Source organism: Pezoporus flaviventris, unplaced genomic scaffold (assembly GCF_033815535.1).
Source record: "Pezoporus flaviventris isolate CSIRO_AGI_PZ_B2104156 unplaced genomic scaffold, CSIRO_AGI_Pfla_v1 ptg000066l, whole genome shotgun sequence".
In the NCBI taxonomy this organism is placed as follows: Eukaryota; Metazoa; Chordata; class Aves; order Psittaciformes; family Psittacidae; genus Pezoporus; species Pezoporus flaviventris.
In genome coordinates, this window is record NW_026892614.1 from 5,295,204 (window position 1) to 5,317,141 (window position 21,938).

Here is a 21,938-nt window from a genome sequence, read left to right on the forward strand (position 1 = left end):
CTATGACTTCTGCGTTCTATTAGGAAGTGCAGATGAATTTAACTTCAAACATTCCTCAGTGATAGGGTTTGACAGTCTGAGGATGCAAATGCAAAGTCACATTCTTATGAGTAAAAGCTGGATTGTTCTAACTGCCATACTCCTGGTATTTAAGGGTATTGTTGTTGCATCATCACTACTCTTTCTATCTGTAAAGGATTAAAAATCAACAGGTTCTCAACTCTTCTACTGGTGCCCTGAGACTTTCAAAGAACACCCTTCCCCACTGCCCTCTCATTCCCCTCTGAAAGACAACTGAGCTGCCCTGGTCATACCAGAGAGTTATTGCTACCTCGTGGCTAAGATTAAAATGCTATTCTTCTTTAAATGGGAATTTATCCGAAACACAAGGTTGCTGAAGGCAAGCTACTCAAAGAATCAACCTGCTTTGGCTATGCCATTCCGCACACTAACTCCATTTCTTCCAAGTTTGCAAAAAAAGGCATCCTACAACAGAATCACTTAGCAAGTTTAACACTATGAATTGTCATGCCAAGAGAGCCCTGCTGAACTACTACAGACTTAATCACACATTCACAAGTAAAAAAAGAAGCAGTGAGTAAGGTTACTTAAGAACCCCTGCGTGCTACTGCCCACTACACAGCAACAAACAAGAGACTAAAGGTTGTGCCTTTCCTCTTCCTAGAACTAAAAAACCATGAAATCCCCACACAAAGCACTTGCACGCCTTTAGAGATCAACATTATAGCTGACAGTAATAACCTACATTCTCACAAGATCTCGTTTAAAGTTCACAGCTCAAAAACAACTTATCACAAAGGAAATACAATAAATGACATCAAATCACACAACTCAAAGACAGTAACTTTAAACACCGTTAGTATACCTTTACTTTCACAATGACTTTAAACATTGGTTTAAAGTAGGCCAATCAATCAGGTTCACACTATTAATCAATTTTTTAATGTTCCTGGACACTTTGGAAAACAAACAGTAATTATGACATCATAGCAAGGGACCAAGATCAAGCATTTGACAGCTGTTCAAAACGATCCTAGAAGTACACCATGGGAGTTTAATTCCAACTGGATGTATTTCAGCTAACTTATTTCCAGTTCTGCCATAAGTAACAACGACAAAAAAATTACCCTACAACATAAAAAAAAAAGTGAAAAGCCCAAAGAAACCATTATGTATGTGTGCAGAAGCATAAACATACATGGCCTAATGCAACTCTAACCAAAGGAACACAGAAATTGAAAAATATGAGCATTAAAACAATGCTACATTACATAAACTGAAACAGCAATTCATGCATTTATGCAAGATAGAAGTATAATCAACAACTACTCCTTTTTCATGCCTTCGCTATTGAAATCCACTGTATTCACCCATGGTTTAGTCACATCAATACATCTAAGGAGTTTTCCACACTGCTTTACAGCTAAAGATAGGCAAAGGCAGCATGAACTAAACAGAACAGTTTAAGTCTTAAAACCTGTAAACATCATAACACACAAATCACGAAGTATTAGTTTCTTCCATTCTTAAACCATCATATTTGGAAGGCTAAGCTTACTGAAGTCCTCTTCTGAAAAGTCTTCTGAAAAGTACAAGACCACAGGTATCTGAAACTACTCAAGTCATCCTAAAACATATTAAACTAGCTTTTAACCAAATGCACAGAAAAATCACTAACTGAATTACTGAAGACAAGTGCTTACCTTCAATCCTTTTCAAAGCAGACAGGCAAGTATCCCGGCTTGGAAATTCAAATGGATTGTTACAGGTCCGAATGGTAGCACATTCGCATTTCCCATTGATTATGTTACAACCTGTTATAAGGTTTTCATTGCACGGTTCAAATCCAAGCAGCTGATCATCATCCCAGTTTTCATCTAAAATAAACAAACAAACTCTCTCACTATTGGATTTTGGCTGCAGTACATAAAGTCAGCTCCTCTGGAGTTGGGTGTGATTTACTTCATGTTCAACATAGTGCTAAATAGAAGATAACAGATTAAAAAAAATAAATAATAATGGATTAATCCAAACTGTGGGATTTGCCAAATACCATGTTTTGCAGCTGTTCTACTGCCCATTTTGCTATAGTTACTGGCATTGTTTGCTTCCATCTGTATGAAAAGCTATGATGTCTCAGGGAAATGCATAGCTATAGTACAAATGAGCACTATTCTAACCAAAATAACTTTTGCAGATACTTGAAGTTATATTTATCATGGAAGTGAGAATTTTGAACAGAATCTGCAGCTGTTATAAAAGTCAAAATTGAATCAGGAAGAGCATTCATAAACCCAATTAAAAAAAATACATCACATAGAACTTGCTCCATAGAGATAGCTTTTTATTACAAAAAATACTGCCAGATGCCAGGCCTCCAGTTCTGCAATATGACCCAAAGTGAGTTTTCCAGCACTCCTGGATTACTATCCAACTCTAGGAAAACTGCTCAAGCACACCAAGCACCTTGATGTCAAGGGGCAGGGGGATAACCAGGCTGGATCAAGTCTCTGCTCAAATAATTCTGCTTTTCCTTAATCAGTCCCATCAAATGTATGTTAACTGATATACAATTGCACATGTTCCTTTCAGAAGGAGGCTACACGCAACAAGGTGTCTGTGGGTTTGGGTTTTTTTGTTTTGGTCCGTCCCCCCCCCCTCCAGGAAGGAACAAATCCAGTCAATCCAGAGCTCCACCAAGATCAGCAATCCTACAAGCTTCCTCAGGTCAAATCACATACAGCAACATCCCACCAATGCAGAAGTTTAAGCAAGATACATGCTTTTTATGCAAGACTGAAGAAGATAAACTAGGCACTAGATATTCTTCGCTACAGAGTGCCAGATAATTTTCTAACCTTGTCTACCTACCAAAACAAATACTACAAAATAGTCTCACAGAGCATCCACTAACTTCTAGCAATGACAAATAACCTATTTTTGATCTTTACATCCTTTTACCCCAGAGCGGCTTTCACAGAGTGCTTTCTAGTAGTTCACACCAACAAGCAAGTTTCCAATATAGATCCTGCCTATGAAGGATGTGTTTTTTGGTGGTTGTTGGGGTTATCAGAAGCTGTTTTCCATATGGAAGACCACAGCCAAATACAAGCTGTTTGTCATTCAGTAGTCTGACACTCAATAGGAGTCTGAAAACTGATAGTAAATAACAGTATACCCACACACACTGAGGTTCATTCACATGTAAGTACACTCAGCTCACAGAAACATGCAGAACACCTGCTACCCTCCAGTTTTTCCTGTTTTGGGGAAAAACAACCAACACCTGGAAAGAACTGGTTACCAGTTAAGTACAGTACATAATGTACAGAAAGCGTCACAGGAGATTCTCACAGATATGCTTCTCCCTGTATAACCAACTGCTTGCTTTCTATTGTAAGTAAGCAAAGTACCCTGCTGACAAAGAAAACAGAATAAACAACTAAGTCAGTTTTAGACATGAAAAAGGGAACCTCTTCTACTCCATAAAAATAGCAAAGGAAGAGCAGTCATTAACCCGAGGAAGTAATTTCTCTTTTTTCTTTTTTTTTCTGTTAAACTATCATCCCATAGAGCAACTGTATCAATAAAAGTCACAGGAAGTGAAGAAGTTCCTGAAGAGAAACTATTAAAATTCCTTTCAAGAGAAGATGCCGTTTCAGTAATGTTTGGGATGCTTTCATCATGAGGAGGCCATGCATGCAGAGGGAGGAAAAAAAATAAAAAATCATGAGAATTCAGAGAACAATAATACATCCTGTTTTTGAGAAGCCGGAATACAGCCTGGACAATTTGTATTTTACAAATCACAGCAGTAATCCACGTAATGACAAGAACAAAAGAGGCTACAGCTACGCTCCAAGACTTGGTGTTTCAAATTCTGTAACTGCAGGGACCACAGCTTCACCCAGACTAGTCTTAAGAAAACAGTTTGAATTGTTCCTTGTTAGACACTCAGCTTCTTCTCCCCTACCACTATGTGCCAGCCAGGAGCTTCGCTGACCCCAGTGGCTACAAGGTCCCCTTGCCCTGGCTCCCTGGAGCTGCTCTACCCACCAGCCTCTCAAGACCAGCATGCTGCAGGCTGCTGGGCCACACAAACAGCAACGACAGCGCACTTACGCTCCAAGACACCAGTTCAGTGTATTTGTGTGGTTTTGCCCTGCAGTATTCCAGCACCACATCTTTTAAAGGCTGACAGATAGGAGCAGGAACCTTGCTACACAAAAGCTGCTCACCTCACATAAGGTGGGACACACATCGCATGGAAAGCAGCGCCACCTCTTACTCACAGCAGGATGCATCAATGCAGATGAACCACGCACTTTGGCAGTACCACAGTATTATCTGATTTCCAGGACAGATGAGCGTTTGATATCTTATCAGTCACCTCATGACTTCTCAGAATGGAACAAGAGAAAGGAGGTACACTGAAAGTGCATGGCGCAACACTGAGTTGACTAAAGTCTAAGAAGACTAAAGTCTTCAGTGCTGCATGCTTTGAAAGTTATTAGCTCAGTAGCCATTAAGAGGATGGAAGAGAAGATAAATCCCTCAGTAATACTTGCAAACTACACATCTAACATGATGAATCTTGAAACAAGGCATTTTTCATTACTCTGAATACAAAAAAGTCACATCCAGTCAGGAAGAATGCAAATCCAGTTCTAGCCTAGACATCTTCTACCAGACTCCTTTTCACACAATTTCATTTAGAAACAAGACTTCCATCAGTGAAGGAGAAAATGTGTTAACAAGAGCTTACTTCTGTTTAGTTAATCAATGCAAAGTCTGGCATGATCCTTCATGCAGCCTTAAGGCTCCCTTACCTACTTGATTTTGTCCTTTCATAAGCAGAAGCTGAAGGTCCTGTTAAACGAATACTTGTTTACCACTTAGAGTAAACCATCAGAAGTCATATCAGTATAGGCAGACCAAAATCACCTGGAATGAAAGGCACAATCACATCAAAGCACTCGTAGGAGCTAAAGGGATTAATCCAGTGTCTCACTTTGATTCAAAGCTTAAGTTACTTTATGCAAAGCCATCTAATGCTTCACTTGAATGCAGATAAAAGGTGGTCGAGTACAGCATACCTGCTCCTTTAGGGAGCAGCAATAACTCAGCTGCTAACAGAAACAAGTCTTGAACAAAGTCTAGGCTCTGTGAAGAATATAACCTAGCCTCTATTATTCCCCAAATCATTATGTCTTGTGGACTATTCTAAAAACCAAACTTTTACACACCAGTGATTTGGAGACCTGGGACAGTTCACGAACAATTCCAGGCTGCAGCACATTTTCCTGCATGCTGTGTTTGACTTCTTTTATGGCTTCCTTTTCAGGAGAGGGCTCTTTCATGCATATCTCTCAGATCTAGGTGATTGGAAGGAAGAAATTGAGATATAACAGTTTGTGAATGCTTTTCTTCTCTGCAAGCAGGGTTGAAAAAACCCAAATTCAAGAATCTAAGAGCCTCTCAAACTTCGGTATGAGCATCCTATCCACTAGCTGACTTCTAGGACACTTAAAAATACAAAGATCAAACAGGTGTTTAACAATCTTAGGTTTCTAAAAGTAATCCATCTGAAGAGCACCCGAAGTAAACTGCTAATTTTTATCCGAACTGTTAAGCTGCAATTTCCACCATCTCATTGTGCTGGCATGATTGGGTATGGACAAAGAAGGGGGGAAGGACTGCTGTTCTTAGCAGTCATGCATTGATATTAAACTGTTGTTAGATAGCCACTCAACTACTTTTTGAACACACATCCCTAGAATTGGTTCAAACTCTCCAAGCAGGCTGATAACTGTAGCTCAAAAGTCACTCTTTCATTTCTATCTACATGCAGTTCCCTACTCTTTCCAACTCATTCAGGCAAGGTCCTTTTTCTGACAATATCGTTCTGCACTTACTCAGGCTGGAGTTAAGTCTTGGACACAATACTTTAATTCTTCCAGGTGTGCTTTTATAACATAAAGAAGCCATGGGAGGAGAGACATCACATTAATTCCCAACTTTTTTCATTTTCTGCCATCACTCATATAATCACTTGCTTTCTGCAAAACAAATGCTTCAGCTTGGTAATGATTCAAGTGCTGCTCTGGGTTGCTGAACTCTCAAGACCTGTCATAGCATGCATCTTAACTGGGGAAGAGGATTAAGGCATTAACAAGTTGAACAAGAGGTCCTTAAACAACAGGTCCAGTCTGGGAAACAGCCCAAGAAATGTCTCTGGTAAGCAGCATTCCATCACTACTTCTGTGCTAAATCCTACATACCAGCACCCCCAATACAGCACCACAGCAGCATGAGAGGCACAATGCTCATCACTGAAGCATTTACATCTTCTTCATCTGAAGAGCTGCTTGTGTTCCAGAAAAGCATGCAACTGTGAGACACTAACTCAAAGCCTTGCATTTGAAGTATGTAGTAGCTGCATTTATTGTTCCTATTTGCAAAGGATCACCTCAAAACAGGTGCAAGTTAAAAGTACAAGGACAGTCCTCTTCCGAGACTCCTCTTCCATTAATTATATTTTTTGCTTTCCCTTCCTTCAAGTTCTCAATTCCTTCTGCCTGCCGCAGTATCTCCTCTTTTGTGCCTCCTCTTTTCTGGACATTCAATGAATATATCAGCTATTGTTTGGAAAATCATATACATTTCTCCTTCACTGTTTATAAAGGTAATGCATCACCTCAAACCAACAAGCAACACATTGGAATGGTCTCTACTGTTGAAAACTAATATACAAGCATTACATCCACACTGATCTTACATTACAGTTTGGGAGGGTAGTAAAACATAACTGAAATGAATTAAGTGAACTCCCATAATTTAACTGCAACTCAGCTGTTTCAGCCTGTTCAAAGCATGACGGCAGATTCTCAGGATGCTGAAGAGAAAAGAGACCATCAAATGCATTCCTAATCTGGGACAGTCAGTCACATCTTACACTCTTGCATCCTTTTAAATCCTGCATTTGAAGGAGGAGGAAGAATGGATTTCATGGTGACACAGAAGTGATCCTTACTGAGACTGGTACTACACTCTGGGAATGGGGCAACCTTTTAGAAGCTTCTCCATTAAGCCAGACCCAGATCTTAGCCCCACCGCTCCTGCACAATGGTATACACAACAGCATTTTCAAATCAGTGCTATTCATTAAGATGGTATGAGACCGAGAGGATTCTACAGACTTTCTAAAATTAAAAAAGGAAATACTTCTTGGCAGTAGGCTTTGGCTTCTCTTTGAACAGGAAAAAAAGAACGATGGAAAGGAAATGCATGTTTTGGAGAAGCTGAACAATAGAAATGAGTAATCACCACTAAAGAATGCTTGAAACCCAGCCCCAGACCTTGAAAAGCAGCAGAAGGGAAGGCTAGCCTTGAAGCTAGTTTGAGCTCATGTACTGGCTGCAATCCTCTCCCCTCTCGCAACTTACTCCTTTAGTGAAGTCATGAGTCAGGGACCAGAGCTGGCAGAAGCTTTTATGGTAAGACACACAGCTGAGAGTTTTACAGTAAGGTGGCTTTACTACCTTTTGGAAGGGTCTGCTTTTCAAGACTGAACCTTCACATGGAATGCATGTCAGTACAAAAGGGCTCTGCAGTCTCCTGATAGAGTTTCTAGTCAAAGCTCGAAAGCAAAACCATACCACAACATTTAGATACCTGAGGAGCACCACACATGGTAAGGCTCATCTCAAATCTGACTGCCTGCTTTGCCTTATTCAAGCTAGAGCTTGAATCTCAGGTGATCAAATCCCTAATACAGCAAGAAAAAATTTCACTGCAGCAGCTCTGCGTGTGTCTTCAGGCAGTTATTTCACATTAAGGAATGCAGAAAGCATTTAAACAAACCAGCTTTCTCCTCAATTATCAGAAACTCCAAGGAAGCAAGGAGATAAATGGAAGTGTTAAGTGAAGCATGTGACTTGAATAACTATTAAAGTTTTAAAGTTTTCCCTTGTTCCTGCTCTCTGCAGTATTTCAGTTCTCCAGGCAACGTGCCCCCCCCCCCCCTTTTTAATTTAATTGTTTTGGTTGCTTGGTTTGGGGTTTATTATTTATTGCTTTGGGAATGGTTTCTTCTTTTGGGGGGGGGGGGGGGGGGGGGGCAGGGAGGGGTTGGTGTGCATTTCATTTGGCTTTTTTTGTTTATGACTTTCACTATTAACAGTTGGACTTGATGATCTCAACAGTCTTTTCCAAGCTACTTAATTCTATGACTTTTGCTACTAGGGGTCCCCCGAACAAGACTAAATGATATTTCCAACAGCCTTCTGCCCCAAAGACTGTCTGAAATAATTGGTTAGTTTTGAAGTGTGACTCCTAGACATTTAAGCACCTGAAAAAGACTTGCAAGTAAGGTATTTTAATCTTATGACCACACCTCCATCTTGTTTGTAAATAGTTGACTGAAAATACTAGAGCTTCCTGGGATTTAATTGCTCAGTCAGAGCCTCTGCCAGTACTCCCCTGATTAGAATGAGCATGGACAGCACCATTTCAGCTGTCCTAGCAGATTTTTCCTCTAGCTCCAGAAAACTCCTTAAAATAGTAATTATTAAAGCCTTGGAGAAGAGCAAAACCTTTGTACCCACTTCCCAAAGGGGGCTAAAATGCCACTTTTTGGTTTTTTTTCACCAAGTTGCCCTCTGCACACACACTTCACAAGCCTGCACACATAACAGCACATACCAGACTCACTGCAAAGAAGTAGCTGACCAAGAGAGTGCAGAAACTGCTCAGCAGAGGCAAAGCTGACAGAAGATGGAAAAATTTTGGCTAAGACAAGTTCTGTAACAGGGCTATGAACAAAGCAACCTATAGCAAGCACAATCCACACTATTAGAAGAAACCCGATATCCTAAACCTTTTGCCACTTTATCCCCTCAGTCATTAAGGCAACATCACCGAGCACCATAATTACAGGATGCTTCAGAGGAATTACACCCAATTTCTTGGTCACAGAGACTACAGGAAAACCTCTACATAACCCAGATTCTCTTTTTCCTTTTCCTTAGACCTAACTTAAAGACAGATGTCAAGTTGACTTTTTCTATTATCAAAGCAGCATATTTTACATTAGCACATGTAATACCATTATCAGTATGACCTCACCTTTTTATCAAGAGCCCATCAGTGAGCAGAAGAAACACCTGACATGCACACATCCAGTCTTCCTGAACAAAATCCTGAACACAGAAAATCGGCTGTATCAAAGCATGGGTAAGTCATCCAACAGAATGGGCTCTCTCAGACTGAGAAACATTACACTTGCTAAATTTTTCACTACTTAATAAAAGACCCCAATATCTGAAGCCTATCAGTATCAAGGTGAGTGCCTATTTAAGGCTTAAAATTCTGGAAATGAGTATGAACATGGGAATGGGTGCATGCCTGTGAGCTAGGGCTTTTCCTCTTATCCACAACCCTATATTCTCCTGTTTGCTTTCTTATTGAAAGACCTGCACACTCATGACTCAAAAGGTATTAACATCATCAGCAGATTCAGAAGTACCCAGTATACCCAGTGAAAGCTGCCAGGGTCTGAATATTGCCTCTGGTAAAGGTGTGAACTGCTTCCATCCATCTCAATACATTACTAAGGGATTATTTCCCCCAGACATGGCAAAACTAGTCTGTTTAGACTAAAGCTCCCTCAGGGACCATCTTTTAATCCATATGCTTATGTGGAATTTAAGCCAGATAACTTTGTATAAGGGAAGATAACTTTGTGTAGAGACCATCTTCCCATCTTATTTTATACTCATAATTTTCTCCATACACATAAGCTTTGTATGTTAGTATTTGTCATTTTTCAAATTGCATACTTACACACGGAGAGGCAGAGTTAAAACACAGCATGGTCAGACTACACAACTTGTGTCACCTGAAGTCTTTGTCAAAATCCTGAATTCACTGTGGATTAAATGCATTCTCAAATGAAAGCCGTTTACAAGTCACAAGAGACATTTAATAGGTCACTTCTACAAAGTATTTAATCCATCCAAACAGGGAAAACATTTGGTCCTGTCTGCAAGATGCTGTAAACTTTACTCATTTAGATCAACGATCCTTGGGGAAGAGATGGAAAAGAAAGAGAAAGAGGAAGGCATTTTTGAACCATATCAATGGATTAATTATTGCATAATGCACCTGTCAGGCAAATGATATTTTGGTTGACTAAGTACTATGCAAGTATTCTTGAATCAGCTAGAGGGTACTTAAACCAGCAAACATGCCTAGGGGTGAAGAAATTACTGTATGACAAGTTTGAAGGCAGTTATTTTTTTTGCAAGTAGCATGATTTTGGGGAACGTGATGAAATAACTGTTTTCTACAGGGTAAAAAAAAAATAAAATCACAACTGTGAACAGGTGAGATTAAATGGCTTTAAAAAATAAAAATAAGAATATTCTTCTTAAGAGAAATTAAAAGATTTAGTCATTAAGCCTACCCACAGTGAGATTTCTGGTTTTAAACCAACTGTGCTGATCCACAACAGCAAAACCCCTCCAATAGCCCTCCTCTTCTCCACTGGACTTTTCCATTTCATTTTTCTTGAAATATTGGAACCCAGCAATTTCTAAAATTGAAACATGATGCCCAGAAACAGAGAGGAAACCATTTCCAAGTCAAATAAGCACCCGATTCAATTCAAATTCCATGCCACACTCGAAAGCTGCATGTTCTTACTGTTGTGGAGATTTTGGCATTGACACAAGACAGAGTAGAAATAACTTACAGATTATTCAGCCTGTACATAAGAAGTCAGCATGTGCCTAGTAAGCTTTTTCTGGGGGGTAGGGGTAAAGGAACTGTGAAATAAAGGCCATCATATCAAAAGCTGAATATTTGCCAAAGAATTACTTCTCATTCCAGTTTCACAAGTTCAGTAATTTTTGATACTTTACTTTTTTTGACACCATGAATTTTTTCCTTCATCCCCACTTAATATCTGGTGCACCACTTAATACTGATTAAGTCCCCAACTAGACCACCAGTTCTATCTTGATGTTTATGGAGGGAGTTCTCTGTATACATATGGACATCAGGACTATTTGGACATTTTTCCAGCCATTCACTATACAATAGATTAACAAAAAAAAACTAAACAAATCAAAAGTTTATAAATCTGGACAACACCATTCTGGTCAAACAGACATAAACCACCAGGTTACTCACATGCAACTTCTCAACTACTTGAACTTCAGTAACTCATATTCAAAGCAAAATGCTACCTAATCTTTAGGGTTCTGGACTGCATCACAGGCCAGAAGCCAAGTATGTTGTACAGAAGTGTGTCTGGACACAAAGCATTAAGTTCTAGGCTTTGAGTTCACTGACCCGTTAGATAGAGAGTACTGGACTTGAGAAGAACTGAAGACAAGGTTCTCCTAAGGGTACTGGCTACAGAAGTCACAAGCAGCAGCACTACTTGTGGCAAAAATAGTAGCCAGTCTGTAAGCAAGCTATTCTTCAGAAAACCAAAGGATAACTCCGCTAGTATACATGTAAACCAATGCCTGAACAGACAGACAACAACAAAAAAAAGCAAGTTAGCTCCCCTCCTGCAAAAGTTTTGGATTTTTGGTTTGTTTTGTTTTTTTTTTTTAAGAAGTTAGGTTTTCAATGTTTAATTTCTTCCCACAGCTACAGTTTCACAGTGTTTTGTTTACACAGAGTGCACAGTGCCCTTACATATATCATACTCCATTATATGTTTCTAGGGGAGGAATATTAGTCCAGACTATTTTTAAAGCAGGGAGGAAACAATACCCAAGCTCTCCCATTTGCCTAAGCAAGGAGTGAGACAGTAACGCTCCAAGCTTCCAGAGACCAGGACTAAACCTGTATTAGGGCAAGCTTCTACCATCATCCTAGATGATTAACCTGCACACTTCCTGCTACTTGCCTAAAATCTGCTACAGTATCTTTCTGCTAGTCCCAAGGGAATCCCTGTTCAGAAGCTACACATTCAGCACACAAGCCTCAGGTATTCCAGGTAAGCCTTAAATTACCTACAGTACACAAAAATACTGTATTCTTCCCTCCTGTCCTCCCTGCTGACAAAGAAAAATAAAACAAAACCAAACAAACAAACCCACAAAAAACCCTACCAAAACTAAACCAAAGTACTACATGGTAAGCTACTGGAGCAGAAATACCTTCTTTCTATTCTACTCATATAGAAGTGTATTCTAAAAGGAACCCAAGAATACTGTGAGACTAGCAGTTCTGTTAACTATGCATTTCAAATATATTGCAAACTTACATTTGTTACACAGCTAAAAATAATTTCAGCTCATTTTCAGTGTTATTTTATACGCTGCTGTTATGCCTTAGAAGAGTTTAGGAAAGCAATCAAGGCCTCTTCATCTAATAGCACCAGAAATTGGGGAAGTCTTGAAACAGACAAGGGCCACCACAAGAAATGCCTTCAGAGAGTAACTGAACTTCTTTGGCAGAGCTTTTCCAAGGCTTTTGGATCCCCAAGAAAGCAGAAGCCCTGCCCAGCTGGACTGCCACAAAGAAGCTGAGGCTAAGGTGCTTCTGGAGATCTCCAGTCTAATCAGGGGGTGGCTCTAGGTCTATCTTCAAAGGCGACCAAGGGCAGTTCCTGACTTGAGCTCACAACTTCTCAACACTAGGAGTTTGGAAGGGGCTGTAGGCTCTCAACACCTCATCAAGTCAATCCGGTACCATCCCTGAAAAGCCAAGAGAGGCTGGAGGTGTGAAAAGTTTCTCAAGATTGCCCTTCAGGAAGGGCACCCATGGGTGCCAGGAAAAGCCAACCTCAGAACTGTTCATTACAAAAAACAACTAAGTTCAGGAAGGGTATTTACATACTTCAGGATAACAGCACAAATGGAGTCTTAGAATGACAAAGCTGTGAACAGTTAAGGAGGCAATATAAAAAAGGACTTCCTTCAGATTTTAGAAGGATAAAGGAAAGAACAACAGATTTCATTAATAAACACTGATTTAACAAAGACAATTCCTTTTCTAGTTCCAGAGAGAGATGCTATCATCAACAGATGCCACAGAGACTTCTCCATCAGATGTTACAGCACTCACTTAGCCATGTGTTAAACAGTAAAACTAATTTAGCAGACAAGCATTTTTACCTGCTGCAACTCCAGCTCTGAAAGTTTTCTGTAGCTTAGGATGTGTTGATACTCTGAAATAAGACACTGCTGAAGCTTCAGTAATTATAAAAATATATGCTTATAACTGTAGCCAGTAGGGGTCATTTCAGTGTAAAAAACTGCAGTGAAGGAAAAGGATAGAGACAGGAAGGCGAGTAAAAAGATCATTTTCTGTTCACACAGTGCTGTAAATCACCTCCATTCCCTCCTCCCTGAACTGTGATAGGAAAGGGTTTGTGCTCCCGACAGGGAAAAAAATAAAAAATAAGAAGGAGCAGTTATTCCATCAACGGATAAAGGCACAGCTTAGTGCTACTCACACATCAGACATCACCAGCCTAGCCTACTGAACACGTGCCTGTAAATGGCATAACTGTTTAGGTCACCACAATTAAGAAAAATATAGAGCTAATCAACCTTATTCTAGTGACTGGAGGTAGTACATTAAGCCCTTTTTAACTGCCACCTCCTGCACACAACACACACCATGAACAACACCACATTACTTCTGTTGCTTAGAATGAGGCAGCTTCCTGACAATTCAAGTAACAGGTATTCAAGGACTATTTATTAGGCTGACAGTTCAGCTCAGTTGCTTTTCGCTTACAAGAATTAGAGTTAAATAGATAAGTTATCTCCCTGACTGTTTCTATAGGGACAGCTGGAACTAGTTCCTAAACTACAACGCTAATTGAAATGCAATCTTGCCAACAAATGCTTCATACTATTTTCAACAGTAGATGGGACGTGTTACTAGCTGAACTACAGCAACGTACAGATTGCATCACTTCAAAGGAATGAAATACTCCTAAACTGCCAGAGACATCCGTACTGTGATACAGTAAGGACGTTGGAATATTAAGGCATTTAATGACTGCACGCTTTTAGTTCCTTTAAGCAAGGGGGAGAATCTAAGCCCACCTTTTACTTGAAAACATGCAAGAAGAGAAACTCACCCAAATCTAGACATGTTTTTGAAGTACCTGTTCCCTTTCTGCTTGTACTTTTCTAGTTAAGAAAACTTTTACAATACATATTCAAAATATTAATAGGAGAGAAAGACTATAGCAATGCACATATTCAGCAACATGGTATCAACCAGGGTCTTCAGAGTAGTTTCAGGTCATTTAAAATTGTTTAACTACAGAGCTTTTAAGAGCTTGTCCTACCCAAGCAACAGCAGGGGATGATGGCATTTGTTACGGTACATTTTGTTAGGGGAGACACACTGCCCTGCTCCACCGTGGTTTGCAACTTATTTATTAGGGAGGCAAATGGAGTTTTAAACTAATAATGAGCGGCGGGACCGAGGTCAAATGCCCACTAAAACCGACCGGTTTTAGCTCTCTCAAAACAGTTCATCATTTCAAATGCAAGTTTTTTCGGACAGATGCTGCCTCATCAGCTCTCTGGACTTTCTACCGCCCTCTACCCGCCGAGACCGGATCGCTTCCCTCTCCCCTTCCAGAATTGTCGAAGCTCCTGCTCCGAGTCTCACATACATTTATACATATCCCAAACCACTGGTTATTTGTAATCTCTTTACAGCGCCATGTTTTCCCTTAACTTGGGGGAAAAGGGAGCTGGAGGTACGAGATAAAAAGAGACTAAAGATTTGCTTCTGGCCTCCCATTAAATTATAATACCTGAAAAATAAGCCCCAGGGACTCTGATACATACAAAATTTGGAGGGGTGGGAGATTAACTCCTCTTGCATTCCATACCAATTCATCACCTCACAAGCGGCCGGCAGGACACAGAAGTGACTCGAGAGTTCTGCCACGGGGATTTTTCCCTTCCCCCTTGATGCTCCAAAAAAGAAAAAAGGCCATCCCTTATCATCCTATACAGAGTAGGACAGGCAGGGAGACATGAAATGACAGGAACAGGAAGGAAAACTTTGCAACAGATGATCAGCCTTTGTGTTTCCTTACAGAGGAGGCAATCCGGAACAGGCATCATGTGTGTACGACTGACCTCAGCCGATGTACATCTGCCAAACCTTTCCCAAGTCCCTCATCGAGGGATTTTAGGTGGGCAGCAGGATAGCTGGTCTAAGCTATTACCTGAGCAGTGGACCGCTATGGAAAAGGCGAAGTGGAAGAACTTGGAAGTTTAGGCTAAGAAAATTAAGGGTCAAAACTTTTAAACAGGGTTCTTTTTTTAGGCAGGAAGGGTTAAAGACATGCTCATTGATGGGACAGGCGGGCGGTGGGGTGAAAAGGAGCATCCTTCCCACCCCACCGCCCAGCGGATACCCCCTCCCCAAGAGATGGATGGAAAGATGGATGATGTCCCGCCGCCTCTCACCTTCGCAGACCCCAACTTCGTACTCCGTGATGGAATCCCCGTTGAGCGGCGGCCGGATGACACAGCGTAGCCCCCGGTCGCAAGCTCCGTGAAGCCCGTAGACTCCGCCGCAGCTCTCGTTCCGTTGCCGAGCGCACATGAAACAGCAGCCGCAGATCCCCAGCACGATACTACCGGGGCAGCTCTTCGGTTCTTCGCATTTCGATTCGTCGCAGGGCAAGCAGACCAAAGCCCGCGTCCCCGACTCGCCCAGCAACACGGCCAGCAGCACCAGCCACCCTGCCGCCGCCAGGTGCCAGCCGCCGTCTCCGCCCGGGCGTCTCCTCCCCGCCGAGACCGCTGCCAGGTACATCCCGGCCGCCGCAGCCCGGCCTGGGCCGGGGGGAGCCTCTCGGGAGCCCCCTCGCCAGGCGGCGTACCCGACCGTGCCGCGGCTCCTTCCCGCTGCCCCCACCTCCGGCCCCCCGAGGAAAGTTTCCTCTCGCGGCGGCGGGAGCTTCAGCCAAACTTCTCCTCCGGGCGGCGGCAACAGCGGCTCCACCCGCTGCCCCCTTCGGGAAGCGGTGTCCGTCAGTTCCTCCGAGCCTCGCCCGCCAGCTCCCGGCTCCACGAACGGCAACGAACGATCCCCCCCGCCCCGGGTGAAGCGCCGACGGCGGCAGCTCTACCCCGCGGTCTGCCCGAGTCCCAACTCGCCTCCTGCTTACAACCCGCTCCACTCAGAGTGCACCCTCCGCCCTCCCCTCATTGGGCGGTGATCGCCTTAGCCCCGCCCCGGCTGCCTGCTTGCGTCTCCTCATTGGGTGCCGTTCAAGCTAGCCCCGCCCCCTCCTCCCGCACACATCAGCCTAGCCGCAGCCCTGGGTCCTGGGGCTGAAGAGAAAGAGATGGCGGAGGCGAGGAGCAGCTTGGGCCCCACGGCGGCCGCACCTCCTCTTCTTCGCGTCCCGCCCCCACCTCTGCCCTGTCCTCTTCTCTCCTCCCTTCCCTTCCTTTCCCCTCCCTTCCCCTCCCCTCCCCCTCGGCTGTGAGCGAGGAGCGGAGTGAGACGGCTGCTCCAGAGCTCGGGAATGGGGTGGTGGCGGCAAAGGGGGCACTTCTGCCTGTGGGGGACACCGCAGGCGGGGAGGGGCAGGGCCCTGCGAAGGTCGCGGCGATGGTAGGGAAAGTCGCGCAAGGGGCTTCGCGTTCTCGGCCGCGGCGGCGAGAGCTTTCCCCTCTTTCGCCTGCCCCGCGGAGGGACGCGGGGATCCGGGACGGGGAGCTGCTCTCAGCCCCTGCTCCTCGGAGGGAGAGAGGCGCCCGCTCCCGCCCCGTCCGGTCTCAGCTGCTAGGCCCGGGTCGCGCCCAGGTGCTCCGCGGGTGCGGAGCCGTGGCTAACTCGTTCCGCGGCGGCATGCTGAGGGGTGCTGCCCCGCTCTGCCGGCAGCGGCGGGGGAGCGCTGCCCCGGGCTCGCCCTCCGACGGCTCGTAAACAACCGGAGGTGCCGCGGCTGGCCCGCCGACCTCGGTACCCGAAACCGTCTCCGGGTCGGCCCGCGGTCTGCGCCGCGTACGGACAGGAGGCGCCCGCTGCTGCCGTCGCTGCGCAGAGCCGGCTGGCGTGCCGCAGGAGGGGAGCGGGACGGGCAGCCGCGGCCCTGCCTGCGCCCGGTGCGCTGGTGCGGCTCGGCCCTGAAAAGGCGGCTGCGGACGGAGGTCCGGTGGCGGCGGCGCTGCCTCACTGGGCCAGGCGGCGGGTGCCGGAGGCTGGCGCTGTCCGGCGGCGCCCTGTAGGGCCGAGAGGCAGCGGCACCTCGGACCCTGCGCCTCGGGAGCTGCGTGCCCCGGGCTGAGGCACGGGAGCGATCGAGGGAAAACAGCGGTGTTGCCGAAGGGCAGCTGCTGGGTTGTCGGTAACCACACGCAGCAGCGTCCGGGCGAAGAATCGGCAGGGGAACGGGAGGCCATTGCATTCAACAGGGCAGCCCCTCTATCAGGATCCGCTGCTCCCGGGTCAGCCCAGCCCGAAACGGCCGGAGCTGTGCGACTGAAAGCGCAAAGCCCTTTATTCGCCCGATGAGGTCGTGTCAGCTGCGCGGTGCTGAGCTGTGCAAGGCTTGGGTTGCACACGCTGGCGCCAGCGGTGGGGAAAACTTAATATAGGTTATTACAGAAAGTGCCAAAGTATTTCTACTGATTCTACTGATTCTCCAGTCCCATACGCTCATCTGGTTCAGCAGAAAGAGCCTGTTCTCGTGTCAAGGGAAGAGGTGCTACGGGAGGGCAAAACCCCACTGGCAGAGCAAAGGACAAGCTGCTATCAGGAGAATCCCTTGTGCTCTGTCAGCGGCCGCATACCTTTTTGGCGTGTTTTACAGGCACTGTAATTCACCGTTATTCACTCCCTCCTAAACTTCTGCTGGTAGCAAAGGTTCCCTGTTACTAGAATAGGCGCATTCCTAATGGAAACAGTACAGCCACGTTAACATGATGCTGAAAAACAGCATTTCCATATTTGTCTAAAAGAAAGCATTTCCCATATTTGTCATTAAAAATAATGTTATTTTTATCATATCAGACCAGCTGACTATATTCTGGTTCATTCAGAACTTAAACTAAATTGTAGGGGATTATTTTTCAAGAGCTACAGATGTTTTCATTAGCCCCAGTAGTTTGCAAGGCATTGGTCTGTTTTTCAGTGAAATGTCATTACTGTGATAAAATGCTATCAGTACAGCATACATTAAGTGGATTGGGGCCATTTGGCTGATTATCCCAAGAAACGGACAATGAAGAGCAGCCGTCTCCTGAGCATCAGTATTTGAGCTGATGCTGTGCTACATTTTTTTTAATGGATTTGGAAAGTAAATGACCAGCTGATCTCATTAAAGGCACCATGCTTTGGTATAAACAAACCCAATGCACACGTTTGAGGCCAACCAAAACCATTGTGTGTTCTGTGTTTCTGAAAGCAGTAAGTCAGGAAAGCACTCTGAAGGTCGTATTACACAAGCACGCAAATTCTAAATGCTGTGTATGGCAAATGGGCAATGCTCTAGATGTAGCAAAACACCAAGTTTTGTTCTGTTTCCCCGTAAATGCAGGTTCTTCCCTCAGCCTCAACCCTCCCGTCAGTTTGCCGAAGCACCTGCAGGGGTCAGAGTACTTTTGATTTCACCAGAAGTTTCCACCAAAAAAAACCACTGTGATTTGTATGAGAGCAATTTGTAAAAACAGACTTTTTCCTACGAACTGGAAACACAGCCTTTTGGTCATGTCTTACTGATGAGGCGCATGAAGGGGTTTTACCATCTGTGTATAGTGTTGCTGAGATTGCTTTTTGCATGAGGCACGCAGTTCCTGTGGCTGTATTTTTAAAACACCGTTCACAACCTGAGATTGTGCGGAGAGGAATTACAAAAGTGATTTCAGTGCTGGAGAGGACGCTGCACAATACAATACAATACAATACATGATCAGCGACTTCAATCAGCTTAGTTTATCAAAAGATGAAAAGTGAACCAATTACAGTGTATTAATCCCTTCATGTGGAAAAATGAACTGGTCTATGAAAAATATGTGGGTATTTTTCCAGGACTTGTGAACATAGCCAGCATGGAAATCCCAGACATGTTGGATTGCATGCACAGGCGGTTCAATATTTCCCAGACATGCCAGACCTACCGTCATGTACTGTACTGATGTGCAGTATACTCAATGCACAAAGAATTCATTGGACCTACTGTGCCTGTTTGCTTGTGTGGGAATGAACAAAGAAGTGCTAGAAGCAGTACAAAAACAGACGAAGAGGAAAGCTACGGACAGCTTAGATAAGAATGTGGTAGGGCCCTGAGAAAAAGAGAGCAAACTTTTGAGCTGACTGCCAAATGAGAGAGACTTCAGCTGTGAACAGGATTAGAGCCCTGCTTCATACACTGTTTACCCAGTGATAGCTGTGTTGAAGGGAGCAAAATATGGAAACATGGAACAGGGACCAAAATTTAGGGTTCTTGTCTCCTTATGCCTTGTGCTTTAGGTACAAGTCATGAACTGTTTGTGCGTTTGCTTGTGTTTCCCTTTTCTGGCCCCAGGAATTTAAATACTTCAATGCACAGTGGCATGAATTCATCAGGAAAGATAGCGAATGCTCCTGCCCCAAACCTGAGAAGAGTTCATAGGGACAATGATGTACTCCTTGGAAATCAGCAAATCTGGTGTCTGCTGACTTTACATTGAAGGTGTACTACATCAAGAAGTAGTGAAGGATATTTACAGAGAAATTCACTCTACCCCTGCTTCTTGCTGTCTCTTGATTTATTAAGGGGTCTGCTGATACAAATAGCTTAGGAGTAAGAGGATTCAGCTACTGAATTGAAATCCATCTTTTAATTTCGCCTAGAAACAGGTTAGTAAATACTGCTAAATACTACTGTGGGAGGAAGAAAAGCATTCTGATAAACAGGCTGTAGCAGCTGAAATTTCCTGGGCTTGTTTTCCTGTAATGTTAGTGTTGTATCAAAGCCACATTTAGGCTGGATGAAGTTGCAGCAGTAATCAAGTGGAACTGTACAGCTTTCCTGGTCATCCTGTAATGTGGAGCTTTTGCAAAAAAGCTCAGCCACACAGTGCTATGTGAAAACTACTACACCCTTCACTAATTCCTCAGCCCTCTACTCACTTCCATTACTACTGGTCAGTCCCTCCCTGTGAGAAATACGTGTTCAGCATAAATCTCCGGGTAAGTCTATATTCACCATCATGATAGCTGAAATACAGATTTCATTTTATGGTGTGGGTGACCATTTATACTACTATCCCACCCCCAAATACTAAGTACAATACCAGAATACCTTCACTTCAATTCAAAAGATTATTTCTACTGTGGTATATATATATATATATACTGGTATATATATGCTATATATACTGGTATCTCCATATGCATCTCTGAATGTACCAAAGTTGTACTTTTTTCTATTCTAATGTTGTGGTTTTTTCTGTGCCTCATTGTGTCTTCATTGCACATTAAATTAGGTTTTTATTCTTTAGTCTTTTAAGATTGTTTGTGTCTCCTTTATAGCAGTCTCTTGACATAAAATTACAAGCAGGTTGTACACATGAGGAATCTCTGCTCCCAGAAAAAAAAAGGATCAAGATGAAACCTGCCACTAATGCGAGCAGTGCTGAATCAGTCTAAACCACATGGGAATAATTTCTCTCGTCTTCAGAGATACCATGGACTTACTATATTAGTAGCTGCGCAGTGTTTTAAAACCCTTAAATGGAAAATTGGGAAAGCAAATATCAGAACTCATTTTAATAGAAACAATCTTTTTAATAATTGTTTTGAACAAGTTCATAATAAATAAATATCCCATCGGGTAGTCTCTGTTGGCTTGGGTTTTTTTTTCAGCCCTATAAGCTTTTCATTTCAGCTGAATCGCTAGCTTCGGACAGCTCAGTGCTTCAAAATTTAAGTCCAGAGTAACTAACAGGCAGAATTGTTTGTAGCTTTTTCCTAATACATCTTTGATTGCTCATATGGAACATAGAAGTAAAAGGGCCTGCTTTTTAATGGCTTCAGAGCAACTGCTGGAACAATTTTAAAATCCAAGTGCATGACTAATTTAATTTAAATTATAAATAAATAAGCTGCAAATGAACAGGACTGGCCATTTACAGGTGCAGTTCTTCACATTGCACTTAAATCACTGAAATTGTTGCACACGCAAGTTAAGGATTTTTTCAGATCCAAACAATTTATAATATGTATCTTTAAAATTGCAAGGTTAAAGAACTAGGGAGTCAATAGCTATTTAAGGCTATCTACCAGGAATGCATCAGGAGAAACAACTGCTATATCTAGAAATGCAGTTTTGTGTTTAAATTGATTACACTCAAGGTCAATTTGGTCTTAGTTTCTATAGCGCAAAGAAAATATTTTTAACAAATTAATACAGCTAGCAAGGATAGACAATTTGCTCTCAATTTACAAAAGAAAAGAAGCAGTCTTTTAACTGGATTGTCATTCTAAGGATTATATGCATTTTTATTACAGAAGATCTGGCCAGCCAAAAAGTAGGTGGATTAAGTCAGCATCTACAGTTCTCTTCGTAGTGCTGCAGACTGACAAGATTTGAAATGTGAAAATATAAAACTTAAAATGCTGTTTTATTTCACTGCAGTCTGCTGTGTTTCAGTATGTGTTTCAGTAACTGCCATATAAAACAGATGAAATCAGATGGATGAGGGATATGCTGGATGTGATCTGAAATTTGTAATAGTTAATTCCCTATCTTAGGATGTTCAAGAATAGTTCATAGAGTTCTAGGCAAGGTACCTCTTATTCTGAACATGGTTTTGAACTCTTGAAGGAAAGGCACGCGAGGCTGAAGTTGGTGGGTAATGGTATGCAGGCAGGTAGCTGATTATCCAGGTAAGTCAGGCCCTAACTGTAATACCCTTTAT

General features: G+C 43.1%; 1 protein-coding gene across 2 annotated transcripts in view; it reads right to left on the reverse strand.

Moving 5' to 3' along the window:
* Positions 1-16,114, reverse strand: part of CRIM1 (cysteine rich transmembrane BMP regulator 1) — a 189,138-nt gene extending 173,024 nt beyond the window's left edge. For both annotated transcript variants that reach the window (XM_061471077.1, XM_061471076.1), the window contains exons 1-2: positions 15,489-16,114; positions 1,725-1,898 (exon numbers count right to left, since the gene is read on the reverse strand). In XM_061471077.1, coding sequence (XP_061327061.1) covers positions 1,725-1,898; positions 15,489-15,840 — 526 coding nt within the window. In that variant the 5' untranslated portion in view covers positions 15,841-16,114. The remainder of the gene's footprint in view (positions 1-1,724; positions 1,899-15,488) is intronic.
* Positions 16,115-21,938: the final 5,824 nt, after the last annotated feature.